General features: G+C 38.0%; 1 protein-coding gene across 2 annotated transcripts in view; it reads right to left on the bottom strand.

Moving 5' to 3' along the window:
- LOC124776939 (semaphorin-2A) overlaps positions 1–18,165 on the bottom strand; it is a 169,766-nt gene that overhangs the window by 114,855 nt on the left and 36,746 nt on the right. Inside the window, exon 2 of one of the 2 annotated variants that reach the window (XM_047252160.1) lies at positions 13,798–17,994. The exons of the other annotated variant lie outside the window; for it this stretch is intronic. Coding sequence (XP_047108116.1) covers positions 15,864–17,957 — 2,094 coding nt within the window. The 5' untranslated portion in view covers positions 17,958–17,994 and the 3' untranslated portion in view covers positions 13,798–15,863. Of the gene's footprint in view, positions 1–13,797; positions 17,995–18,165 lie in introns of those variants that run through there. 2 annotated transcript variants of the gene reach the window in all.

The raw sequence follows: 18,165 nt of genomic DNA, 5'->3' as shown, positions 1-18,165 counted from the left end.
TATACAAAGTAATAGTGTAAGATAAAGAGAAACTGTTACATAGAGATTCACTAGCAATCTCAACACATTATGCCGAGAAAGAAACAAGATTGTTAAAAGGGCAATTTAACTAGGCACGCACAAATATGTGCAAAAGAAATAACCAAAAAGGAAAACCAATCATTGTTAAAACTAGTGATCATAAATTGAAAAGACTGGACTAAGAAGTAGAATTGCACATTTTGTATTGTGATGGGATAAAAGTGATCTCAGCATTAAGAGATTTTAATTTTGTCAATAATAACAGTCAAACAAAAAGCTAAAGGTTATAAATTCAAACAGAAGACAGGACAGGCAATGGGTACAAGACAACGCAAAAATTATACAAAATGACAATGTTGTTGCTGATAATTCACATGTGGTGAGTACTTTCAACAATCACTTTCTAAATGTAGCAGTAAAAATATGATTTAATGGTTCCATTGAAGAATCGAAGGAGTAAATTAAAAATGTCAATCCCTGAAATGTGAAGCTACTTCTGTAGCACCCACATCCTTCATTATAGTTAATAGGGTTCCAAAAATTTCAAAAAACAAAAGCTCATAATTATAATGATGAAGGGATTCCCAACAGAATTTTGGAAAGTATGTCTGTGTTGATATATTTAACGCATCACTGGCACACGGAATTTTTCCTGACATTAAAATATGTTATTGTCAAACCTGTTTATAAGAAAGGTAACAAGAAGACAGACTTCAACAATTATCATCCAGTTTCCTTTCTGCCATAAGGGTAGTCTCACATTGAAGTACAGTAGAATCCCTCTAATCCGACCTTGGATGGTCAGTCACTCCGGTTAGTCCGACCAAGCTCAGGCTCGCGTGCCTGTGCCGGCTTGTCACTGACTGGATGCCTGTCGGGCCATTGTTGCGGTGTCTATTGCTGTGCATATTGTTATACTGTACGTTTTTGTGCAGTTTTATCCTTTGTTGGGATTAAAAGACATCGTCATTTGCTTCATTCCGTGTTCTGTACAGTACTTATTGCTGTAGATTCATTTGTGTAAAGTTGTCTGTTTTTCAATATGTCTGGATTCAAACGTAAACACATAACTCTTTCACTAAATGAAAAATTGGCAGTGCTACAAAGACTGGACGAAGGAGAATCGCTCCAAAAAATTGCAAAGGAACTGCATGTAGGTGTTACGACAATTAAGGATTGGAGGAAGAATCGTAACTGTACAGTTACGATTGATGGTGAAAACACTCTGAAGAATCGCAAAACATTAAAAAAGCCTACACTCGAACTGCTTGATAACGCATTGTGGATGTGGTTTTGTCAAGAAAGAAGGAAAGGAACTCCAATATCCGAGCCAATTCTCAAAGAAAAAGTGATAGTTTTGCACAAAAAACTGGAAGCCGAAAGTAAATTTGCTGCCAGTAAAGGCTGGATTGATCGTTGGAAAACTTGTCATGGTGTCCAATTTGTTTCTATTTCCAGTGAAAACCTATCTGCCGATGCCACAGCTGCTAAGGAGTTTTCTGTTAAGTTTCAAGAAATTGTAGAAGAAAATGAACTGTTATCCTGTCAAGTGTATAACATCGACGAGACAGGGCTGAACTTTAAAATGTTGCCAACAAAAACACTCGCAGCTTCAAATGAATCCGTGGAAGGAACGAAACTTATAAAAGACGTATAACAGTCATCCCTTGTAGCAACACAGATGGAACCCACAAGTTCCTCTTGTTCTTCATTGGCAAAGTTAAGAAGCCAAGGGCATTCAAAAATATAAACTTATCTTCCTTGCCGGTTTATTACCACAATCAAAAATTTGCTTGGATGGACTTCAACCTTTTTAAATCATGGTTTTCCAACGAGTTTGTGCCATCGGTAAAAAAAGACTTGAAGCAAAAAAATCTGCCTGTTCGTGCTCTACTGCTGTTGGATAATATACCATCACATCCATCTGAGGAAGATTTGGTGAAAGGGGACATAAAAGCTCTCTTTCTGTCTCCTAATGTGACCTCACTCTTCCAACCAATGGATCAAGGCGTTATCGAATGGTTAAAAAGGCGATATCGCAGAAAGTATATCAGCTCAATTTTGGAAAAATCTGAACGAGGTCATAACTTATTTGAGGCAATGAAATCCTTGAACATCAAAGATGCTATCTACACAATTGCTGCAGCATGGGATGAACTGAAACCTGACACACTGTGGAAATTGTGGTGTAAGTTATGACGGAAAATGAGCATACCGAAGATGAGCAAAACAATGACGCACTGGAAATCGTTAAAGATCTACAAACTCTGGAGCCGAATGTCCCTGCCAATGAAGTTGAAGAGTGGATCAACGAATGTGACAAAGACTGTGACACATTCTGAAGAGCTCAATGACGACCAGATTGTTACCGCTGTTAGCCAGGAAACTGTGAATGAGGACTCTGACGGCGAAGACGAACCCCCCACCCGGATTTCACACAAAGACGCAAAAAATGCTTTTGACATCGCCCTTCAATACATCGAGCAGGATCCAACTTCAACTCCAATGGGCGTTTTGTGGATAAAAAAGTGGAGGGACACTGCAGCTAAATCTAGAATAACATCTGCTAAACAAAAATGTATCACTGACTTTTTTTTCAAGTAATTTGTTTTCGTTTTTACTGTAAAAACAATGCATACAGTATAATCATTTCTTAGTTTATACATACAGTAGTTTATTTCTTTGTAAAAAATTTCTTTTTCATATACAGTGCTATAAACATTTTTTAGTTTACAGTATATATCGTTTATACGGTATTAAGTACAGTACAGTACTGTAATTTATTTATCATTTTTCCTTTTAAAACCAATACATATTATAGTGTGTGTAGACGTTTTTTAGCTAATATATTGTTTAACACTGTGTAAAAAACATCTTTTTATATTACTGTAGACATCTTTTAGTTCTTAAATAATTTAATTTGTTGTACTAAATGTCTTTTTACATTTTTTTGCAATAAAAATTAGATTTTTCGGATAATTCGACCTTTTTTCGTACCGACCATGGTCCCCGTCCTGAAGGTGACGAGTTAGAGGGGTTCTACTGTAGAAACAATTCACTTAGCATATTACAGTTTGGATTTTAGAATGATTGCTTGACTGAAAATGCTAATTCACATTCACCCACCACATACTAAAATCCTTAAATAATTTTTTGTGATCTTTCCAAGGCTTTTGTATAGAACACTGTCACACTCTTAGAAAAACTCAACATTTATGGAATTTATGGCTTTACACAGAGCTGTTTAGAACCCTGCTTAACAAATGGAATGCAGAAGGTTGTGCTGAATAATTCAAACACTGTTGGAAAGATAGAAAGTTTTAATGGATGGGGAGCCATCACAAAATGAATCCCACAGGGTTCAATTTTGGGTCCCCTCCTATTCCTTATATGACCTTCCACTTAACATTCAACAAGCAGAACTGGTTCTTTCTGCAGACAACACTAGTATGAAATGATCGTATGGCATTGTTGGCCGGGAGACCCCATTCGAGGTTGTTCAGCCGTCATATTGGAAGTCCTTTTTAGGCGACGCCACATCGGCGACTTGCAAGTCAATGAAAATAATGATGGACACAAAACACCCAGTCCCCTGCCGGGAATCGAACCCGAGCCCCCTGCGTGGTAGGTGGTAACGCTACCACATGCTACGGTGGCAGACAGACAATACTAGTGTTATAATATATCCCATTAAAGAAAAAGCTACAGAAGAGATTGTTAATTACGTTTTTTAAAAAACTATTAAGTGGTTCTCTGAAAACGGACTCTCCTAAATTTTAAGAAACAGACTATATTCAATTCTGTTACAACAAATAGCAGTACCAACAGAAGTCAGTAAACAGGTTTTTAAGTGTACATGTTAATGGAAACTTGAACTGAAGACATGTATTCTTGAACTTTCCAAACAATGAAGTTCAGCTCTTTGTATAACTGCTAGTCTTGGAAGCAAATGAATCAACATGCTGACATATTTTCACTTAGTAACAAGTCTTACAGAATAACTTTCTGTGGTAACTCATCACTTGGAATGTACTGATTGCACAAAAGCGAGCAGTGAGAGTGTATATGGTATTCACCTGCATTTGTCATGTAGATACCTCTACAAAGAGTTATGCATTATCACTGCACCATCAAAACACATATATTTGCTACCAAAATTCATCATAAATAACCCATCACAATTTGAGAAGAACAGTGATGCCCACACCTACAACACTAGAGGGAAAAAAAATCACCTTTATGACCCATTATTAAAGCTGTTAGTGGCTCAGAAAGGAGTTCAGAGAGAGAGAGTTACATGGATAGCACTGAAAAATTACAAATACATGATACTCTGAAGTATTTTCCAAATTTGTCTATATTATCACATTTTTTATGTACTACTATGTGAAAAAAAACCCACCTTAGACTGGCAATGGCAAGGAAAGCGTTTCTGAAGAAGAGAAATTTGTTAACATCGAGTATAGATTTAAGTGTCAGGAAGTCATTTCAGAAAGTATTTGTATGGAGTGTAGCCATGTATGGAAGTGAAACATGGACGATAAATAGTTTGGACAAGAAGAGAATAGAAGCTTTCGAAATGTGGTGCCACAGAAGAATACTGAAGATTAGATGGGTAGATCACATAACTAATGAGGAAGTATTGAATAGAATTGGGGAGGAGTTTGTGGCACAACTTGACTAGAAGAAGGGATCAGTTGGTTGGACATGTTCTGAGGCATCAAGGGATCACCAATTTAGTATTGGAGGGCAGCGTGGAGGGTAAAAATCGTAGAGGGAGACCAAGAGATGAATACACTAAGCAGATTCAGAAGGATGTAGGTTGCAGGTACTGGGAGATGAAGAAGCTTGCACAGGATAGAGTAGCATGGAGAGCGCATCAAACCAGTCTCAGGACTGAAGACCACAACAACAACAACATGTGAAAAACTAATATTGTGCAAATTAGTCATCCTATACACTTCACTCTACATAAGTCTATATTTTTAAAAAAAGTTTGAATCTATGGGAAATGTAATTTAATTTGTACAGTAGGGGGCCGTAACTGAATAGGTTTATTAATATAAAAATTTGATTTTTATTTTTTTCACTCTATGTTCGTCAGTGCCTTCTGCCTGGCGGTAAGCTGCAGCGTCTCAGTCACATTGCCCAGAACTGGATAGAACCACCTTGAAACTCACGTGTTGAACCATCAGCAGCTAAACTCACGTTTTGCTGATGAGGTAACGCTACCGAACTACGCGTCTTACGATCTGACCGACCAACAAGGAGGCTTGGAAGTGGTCAAGTGGCGGTGGAACCAAGGCCGGCTTCCAGGAGTGGACACGCCGTTCACTCTCCTCTGCTGGCAGCTTCCGAACCGATCAGACGCCCTCCTCTCCTGCTCTCTTGGGCGGTTGCCCATTCAGTCTCGGCGGCTTCTCCAGGCCTGCCTTTCTTTACGGCATTAAAACTTCACAGGTTAAACTATGTTTTATTCTTCACCTCAACAGGTGCCTACCGCTTTCCCCTCCTGGCCAATCCTGACGCATTAACAAATTTCATTTTCTTATCATTTATAACAGATAAAATGTTGACTTGATTATTTTCAAAATGAAATTTATGTTATGCCGAATGAGAATTCAATGCCCACTAAAGAATCATCACTTCGTTTCAAAAAGACAGTTAACTTTCTCACAAACAATATATATTGATATAATATGTTATTACTGCAACATAAACACAAACCTTTACAAGTGGCATATTTTGAAAATTTTATTCAAAGACTATACAAAATTTTTTTGTTCCTATTTTTACATTCAGATTTTTGCAACTATTAAAAGATACGATTCTCCTTAGATTTTTTGATATTACAAAGACCAGATGTTATTATAACATTCAAACTGACACTAATTTCTAGAGCCATTCTGGAAAACAATGTTAATTTATATATACTGCCAACTGCATGCCACAGGATTTGTATTTCTCAGTTCTCTGGAAGTAAGTACATGAAACATCATGCGAAGTATGTCTTTTTTTTACTGAAAGCTGTGCACAAAAAGTTCTCCACTGTGTTAAAAAATTTATGTTGTGTTTTACGTTTTATAACAAGCCAAATGTGAGATAAAATATGAAGAAATATGATGACAAAGTATCTTCACTGTCGAGTGAACAATCTGTGGACCTATTCATCCCCTAATTAGATGACGAGTGCTGTATTCTCAACAAAGAAAAGTATTTATCTTTCAATATCAATATTCACGAAATTTAATTACAGAAGACTTTCCCTTTCCTTGATTTCTACTCCACTAAATCAGCAGATTCAGTGAATGAAGAAGTAGAGAATATTGATAAAAACGGGAAGATATTTCACATAGTTTAGGAAAGAGGGTTGTTTCAATCTGGAGGTGTATCTTGTGGTCGACAGAAGGATCCAATTATGAGTTTACGTCAACCCTTGATACCGAGTTTTGCCCAAAGAAGTTGGGAATGCAGTTTCAATTTCTACCCCAGTTTCTTATCAACTGAAACAAGTATACTACTTCCATTTCTCACTAACAAATCCTTTCAATAAACACTACTTAGTCTCACTGCTGTCATTTTCAGTTTTTAGCAGTATTCTGTACTTAGTATACGAGGTGATTAAAAAGTCTCTATTTGAGGGCATTTTTGTAGTGTACATGCAATGTAGCATGACTCCAATGCAGGTATATAAGCACGAACATGTAGGCAAGTGGTATTTGTGTCTTTCAAGCATGCATGTGGTAAATGTAGAAACATGAACTACGGCACTGTTATTATCAAATGTGACCAAACAGGACCAATGTGGTGTTATTTCTTTCTTGGCTGCTGAAGCACAAACACCACCAGAGAATGTAGAATGTGTATAGGGCAGCATGTCTTGAAAACCACCATTGTGAACAAGCAGTGCTGGTGCTTCATAACGCATGTCCCCATACCCCAAATGCCTTAATGCACAAGTTACACCAACTCTAGAAGGAGACACTTGAACACCTGACCTTATAGCCCCAATCTCTCCCCAAGTGACTATTTCATCTCCAGTCCCTGAAGGGTCAACTAATCCTGTCAGATGAGGACATTCAGCAAGCAGTTACAGACTACTTCATCCAGCACAACATGGTGTTTTACTAAACAGATGCATTGGTACGATGAGTACCTCAATACCCACAGTGATTTTGACAGATTGGTATATCAATTCTGACCTGTGCAGCCTTTGAATGGAAACTTTCTGATCATTTCTTACATTACACAAACTCCACTGCTTTTCAGAGGTGCTTCAAAGTATGGGACTTCGTTCTGAGTACATTGGAAGCTGATCACTGGAATTTAAATAATCTCATCTATGAAGGGCACATCTTTGAGTCTGACACTAATACTTTGGAGTCTTGTACAGCTACCATAAAAGAGTTCACCCTTGGTCTAGGAGTAGCATCTTTGCCTAGTAATTGAAACGACCTCAGTCCTGGGTCTGAATGTTGCTGCTGCATAAAATTTGAATAAAAATCATCATCAATGGCAGCCAGATAATTCCATCGTAAGAAGTGATCCTCATTCTGCCAACAGCCTTGTCAAAGAAGGGGAGCAGTAGAACGAAGTGGAGGGCACGTTTTTGTCCTTGGGACAGGAAACTTATACTAAAAGTCACAAGAACGACTATGATCAACTGCATAAGAGTGCAGAAGGAAATGGAAAACACTGCATTACAGACGCATGATCTTTGATTGCAGGACATGTGGTCTGTAACTGAAAAAGTGTCATAATGCTCCTCCCATCGGCAAAAGATTCTGGACTAGTCCCCCACTTGGATTCTAGGAGAGAACTGCCAAGGGGCAGGTGATCGTGAGAAAAAGTTGGAATAACCAACGAAAGGATAATGTTCTACAAGTTGTGGCATGGAATGTCAGAAGCTTCAATGCACTACGGAAGTGAGATAATCTTAAAAGCGAAATGCTAAGGCTCAATCTAGATACAGTAGGGGTCAGTGAACTGAAATGGAAAGATGATACAGATTTCTGTTCACACAAATATAGGATAATATCAACAGCAACAGAAACGGCATTGAAGGAGTAGGGCTCATTATGAATGGGAATGTAGGACAGTGAGGAAGTTACTGTGAGTAATTATGTGACTGGATTGTTTTCATCATCCGAATTGACAGCAAAGCAACACCAACAACAATAGTTCATGTATGCATACTGATGTCACAAGCAGAAAATAAAGAGGTAGAGAAAGTATATGACAACACTGAACAAGTAATTCAGTATGTAAAAGAGGATGAAAGTCTAATGGGGATTGGAATGTGGTTGTAAGGGTAGGAGTAGAAGAAAGGGCTGTGGGGAATGTGGGCTAGGTAGTGAGAATGAGAAGAAAGCAACTAATAGAGTTCTGCAATAAAATTCAGCTAGGTACTAGTGAATACTCTGTTCAAGTATCACATGAAGAGGAAGTGTACTTGGAAAAGGCTGGGAGATATGGGAAGACTCCAGTTTGATTACATGGTCATGCAGAGATTCCAAAATCAGATACTGGATTGTATGTTGAACCCAGGAGCACATACAAACTCAGATCACAATTCAGTAATGATGAAGAGTAAGGTGAAGTTTAACAGACTAGTCAAGAAGAATCAATGTGAAGAGACTAGTCAGAAAGGATCAGTGCACAAAGAAGTGGGACACTAAGGCATGAAGAGATATGCATGAAGTTCTCTGAGGCTATAGATTCTGGGACAATGAACAGCTCAGTAGAGGGATGGACATCTCTAAAAAAAGAGCAAACACATAAGCTGGAAAGAAAAACATAAGTACATGGACGGTAACTGCAAGGAAAGTATGGGTAACAGAAGAAATAGTTCTGATGACCAACAAAAAAAGAAAGTACAAAAATGTTCTGGGATATTTGGGAAAACAGACATACAAGTCACTTACGAATGAAACAAACAGGAAGTGCAGGGAGCTAAGGCAAAATGGCTGCACAAAAAATGTGAAGAAATCAAAAAAGAAATGATTATCAGAAGGAGTGGCTCCACATAGTGAAAAGTCAAAACAACCTTCAGTGGAATTGCAAGCAAGGGCAATAACATAAGGGTGCAAAGGGAATTCCATTCTTAAATGCAGAGGAGAGAGCGGGCAGGTGGAAAGAGTACACTGAAGGCCTCTATAAAGGGGGAGGGGGGGGGGGGGTAAGACTTGTCTGATGATGGGATAGAAGAAGAAACAGGAGTCAACAGAGAAGAGGTAGGTGATTAGAATCAAAATAAAAGTGCTTCAGATGACTTGAGAACAAATGAGACAGAAGGGATAGATAACATTCCATCGGAATTCCTAAAATGACTGGGGGAAGTGCCAACAAAATGTGGTGTGTAGAATATACGACATTGGTGAAAAGTATGAGAATTATTGCACAATCAGCTAAAACGCTCATGCATCCAAGCTGCTGACAACAATATACAGAATAATGGAAAAGGAAATTGCAGATCTGTTAATGAAGATCAATCCAGCTTTAGGAAAGTAAAGGCACCAGAGAGGCAGTGCCGAAGCTGCAGCTGATACGGGAAACAAGACAAGAAAAAGCAAGACATGTTCATAGGATTAATTGACAAGGGAAAAGCATTAAAAATTTTAAAATGATGCAAGATGTTCAGGATTCTGAGAAAAATAGAGGAACCTGTACAGGGAAAGACAGGTTATATATAATGAATACAAGAACAAAGAGGGAACAATATTGTGAGTGGAAGAATAACAATGAAGCACTCAAATTAAAAAAGGTGTAAAACAGGGATGTAGTCTTTCACCTCTACTGTTCAGTCTGTGTTTCGAAGAAGCAATGACAGAAATAACAAAGGATCAAAACTGGGATTAAAATTCAAGGTGAAAGCCATAGGTTGAAAATACTGCTACAGTTGTAAGGTTCTTTTATTTAGAATATGTCCGGTTTTGGGCTCTTATACACACATCATCAGGTGTTATCTGAAAATACCGAGAGACCAGCACAGATTATAATAGTTTCTGCATGCAGTAATAGACATTAAAAAAACTAAATAAAGTACCACATTACATTTTAGAAATCACTGGTTGGGCTGGGTGCCATAAAACCTGAGTCAATGGAAAAGTGACACCAGGCAGTACTGCGGACGATTGCCTGGCCAAGTGCTGCGGTGGACAAGTACAGGACACAGTTTATTACCAGCGAGCACAGAGCATGGAGTAGCGTAAGCGAAGGGGGAAGCAAACTGGTACATCTGTTGACGGGAAGAAAAGTGCAAGGCCACTGACCTAGCCGTTCACAACTTGAATTAGTGATTTACATAAAAAACTTTTTTTATTTTAAGTGTAAATCACTCATTCGAATTGTGAATGGCCAGGCTAGTGGCCTTGCATTCTTCTTCCCGTCAACAGATGTCAGTACTTTTGCCACTCTGGTTTATCAGTTTGCTCCCCCCTTCGTGTACATTACTCCACGCTCTGCGCTCACTGGTAATACACCGCATCCTGTACTCATCCACTGCGGCGCTCAAGGTCACAGCATGAAGTGTCAGTGTCCTGGTATTCATTGCATATTTTTTTACATAGGCAGTTGTCCGTAGTACTGTTGGGTGTCACTTTTCCATTGACTTAGGTTTTACAGCACCTAGCCCGACCAGTAGTTTCTAAAATGTTATATGGAACTTATTTGCTTTTTCATGTGTATTACTGTGTGTAAAAACTATTATTATAGCCGGACTCTTGCTATTTTCAGTATAACACCTGATGATGGTTGCATAATCGACCAAAACCAGTCGTGTTCTACATAAAAGAGCCTTACAAGTGTAATGGTGTTTTCAACCTTTGGTATAATACTCAGTTGCGGATGTTCACCCCACAAGATTGTTTCAAGGTGAAGGGTTATCTATGATAACATTTGCTGATGACATTGCTATCCACAGCGAAATTGAAGAAGATTTACAGGATCTGTTAAACAGAAGAACAATCTAAGAGTAGAGAATATGGCCTGAAGGTATTACGAAGAAAGATGAAAGTAATGAGAAGTGGCAGAAGTAAGAATATCAAGAAACTTAACATCAGAACTGGCGATCTTGAAATAGATCAAGTTAAGGAAATCTGTCTGCTACAAAGGCAGCAAAATAGCTCTGATGCACCGAGCAAGAAAGACATAAAAAGCAGACAACCACTCACAAAAAGGGTATTCCTCAGTTAAGTCTACTAGCACCAAACACAGGCCTTAATTTCATGAAGAAATTCTGAGAATGTTGTTTGGAGCACAGCATTGTATGGTAGTGAAAGATGCAATGTGAGAAAACAGAACAGAAGAGAATCAAAGCATTAGAGATATGGTGCTATAGAACAACGGTGAAAATTAGATGGACGAGTTTTGTATATACATATTTTTTTTCATGCTTACATAAAATCATAATCAGCTACCTCTGATGTGTGCTGCACACGACTCATTTAGAGGGATCCAACAGTTCTCAACAATATGATGCATGTCAAGAGAGTGACATCTTACTTGTCACAGAACCTTAGAAGTCTCTGGTTCAAGCCTTCCATCTGATTCAGAACCAGGGTGGCCACAATCAGTTCTGCAGGCAAAGCTACAGCTTGTGAACATTGGTGAAATTTCGTACACACATCTCAACCTAAAACGTTTCTTTGTTTCTTTCAATGTGCGCCATAATCTGCAGCTGGCTGCTCTCTCAATGAATGACAGAACAGTCTCTTCAACATGCTAATGAGTCCCTCAGGCATAAATTCAAATGCACAAGGTGATGCTTCTTATTCCTTGTTGCCATTTCCCTAAGCAGTACCGTTATTTACCATTCATCAGAATTGCCGAAGATTAACAAACCTCTAGCCTTTCACATTTTGCTTCTTCCTGACATCGAACTCAGCAGGCAGTGTATGGCTGTTTCAGTTTCAATTAGAGACAGTACCTCAAACCTGTTGGTAACGGGATGAGAGTAATACATCGAGTTCTTTCTGGTTCCCCTGCTCCGGAGCAGGACCCCTAGAACTCCCACTAACTCACCACTCACAGTCTTGTTGTCTGATGTGTTCTGTACTTTCTGGAGAGGAGACACTATCCACATATGAGAACAGATATTTTTGGTACCTGTCATAAGCAACTCTGGGTAGTTCACCAAGCACACCCACTCGCGGAAGCTTCCAATCCCTAAACAATAGTCAGAGGGATTTCCAGCTGCTTACAAATAACAGCTATCTCACCCTGTAGCCCTAGAACAGCATTCTCAGAGGGGCTGCATACTGACTACTACAAAGATTTTACAGCAGTACACAACTAGGACCTAACATAAAATTAAACTCACTGTTTAGTTTTTTTAAATTTAAATATCTGTTGTACTGCAAGAGTTACAAGTACCCATTAGAGTTAAATCTACAATGCCCCTGATAGTAGTTTGTTTTATAAATGTGAGGAAAACCTGGGATAAAATTCACTCATTCTGTAAATCAGTACTTTAGTACATGTTCAAATGGCTCTGAGCGCTATGGGACTTAACATCTGAGATCATCACTCCCGTAGAACTTAAAACTACGTAAACCTAAGGCCATCACACACATCCATGCCCAAGGCAGGATTCGAACCTACGACCGCAGCAGTCGCGCGGTTCCAGACTGAAGCGCCTAGAACCGCTCGGCTGCACCGGCCGGCTTTAATGTGTGTCTGTAGCTTTTGTTTTGTTGAGCTAACAGACTTGTTAAACAAACTAATAAATACCAGTATTTCAAAACAAACACAGGCAGTATACTGTTCAAATAGGAAACTAACTGCCACATGATAAAATAGTTACAATATGTGCTAACACAATATTACACCACAATGGTTGACTTTGTATGTGTTCCATTTTAAGTCACAATCGAGAACAATTCCTAAGTTCATACTGATCAATGAGTGGGAAAACAATTTTCTAGACAAGATATTGTTGCCAGTTTACACAACTGTAGCTCACAACTGCGGATTTATTAGTATATAAATTATGCAAGATTGTAAGCTATCGTAATTTCAGAAAAATAAACCTTCATCACATAACTATACACTGAACTCAATGTGAACAATATTCAGAAGCACAACATAAAGGGAAAAATTTGGGGAAAACACGTATGTCATCTGCAACTTGCACTACAGTACAAATTTTATGTGGAATTCATGAACGTTAGAAAAAGATGCAATTCATCATTGCCTGCATAAGTTTCAATGCAATAAATGAAAGCTAATAGGGAAATGACATGAATATATGAGAATCTAACATTTCCAAGTGAATTTATCTGCCATACATGACAGCACATGTACACAAAGTAAAAACAAGAAGTCAGTACTTAGATGATTTAGAGACAGCTTCTACACTAACATACCAAAGATGAACCCTGTGGCATAATTTTATCCCCCCCAAAACAGCAGAAAATATGGGCAACAATATAGCAGTTCTGCATATGATGACTAACAATGTAACTAATTGAAATATAAACATCTCTCTCATGCAGTGAAAGCAGGATCCATGGAGAACTGATGCTGCCTTTTATGGGAACTGACATATTACAGGGGTTGTGCTGCAATCTACCCATCAGTACGCAGGTATCATTCAAAACCTCATGTACTATTTTATGTGCAGGAGAGGGGGAAAGGGAAAGGGGGGGGGGGGGGGAGTAAAATTTCCCGTGGATCATAAATTTAGGAAACAACTGAGCTTAAACCTACAGCTATTAATAGATACAAAATTTATCCAGATGGAAATATTAATCAATACAATGAAAAAGGGGGGACACATTTGCATCCGATAAAGATATTTATTTTGTATAAAACACACAAGTTTAAACGTAAAATGATCATAATACTTTAAAAATCAGTACAAACATGTTATTTTTGTTCATTAAACTGAACCACATTCTTTTAACATACACGTTTCTGTTCACAATATGACGAACAACACTGAGTAACACACACTATGAATGTACCACTTTCACAGAGCTGTTGTGAATTCAGTCACAAAGTTATAAACAAATCAAAGTTTTTAGTATAAAAACTTCAATATACAACTTAAATACTACTTCACATTTTCAAATGAAATTATAAGACAACAGAAGAATTCCTTAGACACACACAAAATTATTGTAACAGTATACAGAATTAAGTAATGACACTTATCAAGGAGACTCATGGGTGTAACCTTTCCAAAACTTCTCTCTTCAGACCACCTTCAGTTGTGAAATCAGTAGTCATGGCATTCCCATTTAACAAACTGATGCAGTATCAGTAAGCACAACACACAATGTCAACATGAACAAGTCTACAAAAGAATGTATTGAGTGCGGTTTCCAGACTAAACAAGAATAATTATCTGGCACAGATGATAAAAACATACATTGTCATCCCCGAAGCAAATTTAGAGTCCCCACTCCCGTCTTTGCTGTGTATATGCAGAAATATCTAGGAATAACTACTGATAATGAATTCTAAGTTCAGTGTCTTTGCATAATTGCACAGTCATAAGTGCATTTTATTCGAAATCCACAGTAAAGACAATAAATAATACTAAATAATTTTACATATCATTTTCCTTCCAGTATCATTAATTTCATACTTTGAATAGACTTATGGCAACCTTTTCCCCTTTCCTTTTCTTGTTTTGCCATTTCAATTAGAGAAAATGAAGCCTCCACTTTCGTATGACAGGACCTAAAAAATGACATCTGATACAGTTCACTCACAGGTTCTGTATTCAATGAATACAGTTTTTTTTTAACCTATCTTTATTACAATTTGTACCTCACATTTTTGGACTTTTCTTAGATTTTGTGTGCACATCAATGTTGCCACTTGAAGACTCCATTATGCATTGGGAGAAATTATTTCTATGAAAGTGCACTCAAAAAAAAGGAAGAAAACAGTCAATAAAATTTTTGTGGGTCTGTGAGCACATTATCAATACGTAAAACTACACCCTGAAGGTCACTTCTAACAGTGACTGAAATGTCAGTGGTTTTATACAACGACAGTGCAGTCTCAAACCCAGATAAATTTTACTGACTGTGACAATGGCTGTGGAAGCCTAAGTTTATAAAAGAAAATTTACGTAAAAAATTAGAATAATATTTTGTGTGTGTGAGTGTGTGCATTAACACAATTTCCTTCTTAAATAATGTGTGCATATTAATTGTAGTCTTTTTTTATTATTTCAGATATGAATAAAATAAAATACATTATTAGTAAAACACACACACACACACACACACACACACACACACACACACACACACACAGAGAGAGAGAGAGAGAGAGAGAGAGAGAGAGAGAGAGAGAGAGAGAGAATCTGCACTCCACATAAAATACTACAATGCATCTACTCTGAGTTAATAATTCGTTTCTGGTCTTGATCAGCAACACAAAACCTTTAATAAATCTTAATGACATTGATGAGACCTAATTTTTGGAACACTACAGACATTGGTCACTGGATTTAATACAGTTAGAATTTAAATCTCTCACATTCAAATTAACACAGCATAAAGTGATAAATGCTTTCTGATCAGGGAAACTGGAAACATTATTTAGTAGCACACTTCTTGTGTTCAAATTGAGTATAATAATCCTCCAACAGTCAGTATGTTGATAAGTACACATTCAAGTTACTTATAACACATTCAAAAGTTCCATTCTCTTATTAAATAAAAGAAAGCTTTGTTTGCTTTTTACAAGTTGTTGTTGATGCAAGCACACATTCAGAAAGATGATCTGATTCGATGCATTTCACACTGTAAGAACACTAAGTTCTCAACAATGTTAACCAGAAGGCAACACAAAGAGGAAAACAAGATCATTTTTCCTTTTGCAAATCATGCTACAGGATTACTGTGAAATATATCATTTGGATGTGTTTTCTGGTTACTGTTGTTTAGTTTTGTGCTACACTGTGCCTGCTTTCTTTCCCATGTTTTCATTGCTATCTTAGAACGTTCAAATTCATGACACCAATCAGAATATATTTTCTGGTAATCATTAGATCTGCCAGGTGCTGAACATCTGTGGGCATCTACTGTTATATTATAGCTACAAAGCAAAGAACCACCTAACCAGCAATCGTAACGACCAGAATCTGAATCTGTAACTGATATTAATACTAAGCCATGCTCTGATGTTTCAATGTATTTGTCTGGCCTATAAACTATAGGGTAACGGCCTTTGTCTTTAGTGTAATGGACCCAGGATATTGTCTGACTGCTTAATACTTCTGGTACTTTTAAGAAACATCCAAGATGTATGCTTTGCCCCCAAGTAACAATCAGTTTCTTTTTCATTACACTGTGTTCACATAAGTTTGCACTTGTATTAGTAACATCCTGAAGAAGTCCTGGGGTGTATGACTTACATGAGTTCGAGTCTCTATCCCATCCGCAGTAAGGATCCCGAGCACACTGCAAGCAATTGCTGTAACGGTGATGACACATAACCAGTTCTATCTGACGCACTATATTATCTGATGCAGCATACAAAGATTTGTATTCCTTAGATAAGTGTAGTGCTTGGACTGGTTCAGGTGGTGTGACATCAAAAATATCAACTAGTAGTGACTGAGGCAGCCCACCACTGTCATACCATTGGACAACTTTATATACCTGACCAGTACTTGTCCCGGCATAGTACACAATATATTCCATGTTCTTACCCACCAAGTTAACTTTCAATTTATCCACTACTAGCTGCGTAAACAAGACATCTCTCTTATAAAATACTGGTTTTCCACCTTCATGAGATACTGCTCCATCCATTAATGGATGGGAACGTATAAAATTAAGAACCGTATCTGGGAGCAATTCAGTATCATTGACACATTCTCCTGGACGTGGATCTGGGACTCTACTAGGTAGAACAGGCAACCAGGCTGAGCTGCTAGTAGCTTGCTCCTTGAACTTTCCACTGAACACTTCTTGTATGTCTTTCAAAGTGAAAGAACAAATAGCTGAGCCAGTAAGTCCTGTTACCGAAGTACTGAACACTCCGAAAAACTTATCTGTGTTAGGCATCTTGTAAACACCTTGTATCTCATTAAAATAGAATGGAAATTCCCCTGGAATGGAACAGTTTAGACGTGCTTTAAGAAATGTTGCCCAATTTTGGCTGAGAATATTCTTTCCACCAACATCCTTCTTGCATACACGGGCAACACGTGAGTAAACACTTTTACCACAGTTTATGTACTCCACTGCAGTCTCTCTAAAAAAGAAAAGCACATATTCACCTACATCAAATGAACCCACAAAATTTGGATTATCAAGCCACTTTGAGTCATATTTCAGAGTACGCTTGAAAGAATATTCCCGTCGACCTGTTGTGAGGTTATAGAGGTCAGTGCGAAAAATAACTGTATCTGCCTTGGTAAACTCTGCATTTGTACCACTGTACAAACCAGGCAAATCACCTGGATTCCCATTCTCTACCCAAACTGCAGTTGAGCTGTCTTCAGGATCGAAAGGACATTTCGCAATACCTACACCAATACCTGGAACATACTCATGTCTCTGTAGATGTGTCAAATTTGAATACACAACCCAATCCTTTGGGCTATGAGCATTTGTCCCACAAATATACAAACGACTTCCATCACCCATTGGCTGAATTACACGAATATGGTTCTTGCAATCAAAGTCTGCTGACTTCCCTTTGGAAACACAATTTGCAATATTTGTTGGTTCAAGAGTCAATGAATCTCTTTCACAATCTGACAAACTTATATTGGTCAAGTTCAGTTTGTATACTTTGTCAAGTGCACCCACATAAAGTGACTCTCGTTTTTCATCCAAATGAAATGTGCGGTAATATTTGTGTCCACAAGAGAACTCGTGGATCAGATCTTGATGCAGCTGTTCAACAGAGCCAACCAGATGGACTGATGCAGCGACCAGCAATAGGTTCCACAATTTGGCAGCCATGTTCTACATCAACTGTTTCTTTATCTGCCTCGTTCAGCTGCTCCATCATGAAAAGAATAAACAGTGTCCTCTCAAAATCTTTTAGGTGTGGGATGCATATTATCAATACTAATATGTTTGCTAGAAGCAAAATTACCTGTACTACAACATTTACAAAGTGCTTCATGCATAAGTTTGGCTGGTGCTGCTTAAAAAATTTTGGCCTATT

The sequence above is a fragment of the Schistocerca piceifrons genome, chromosome 2, assembly GCF_021461385.2.
Source record: "Schistocerca piceifrons isolate TAMUIC-IGC-003096 chromosome 2, iqSchPice1.1, whole genome shotgun sequence".
NCBI classification, from domain to species: Eukaryota; Metazoa; Arthropoda; class Insecta; order Orthoptera; family Acrididae; genus Schistocerca; species Schistocerca piceifrons.
Note: the sequence above shows the minus strand (reverse complement) of the source record. Positions and strands in the feature narration are given on the sequence as shown.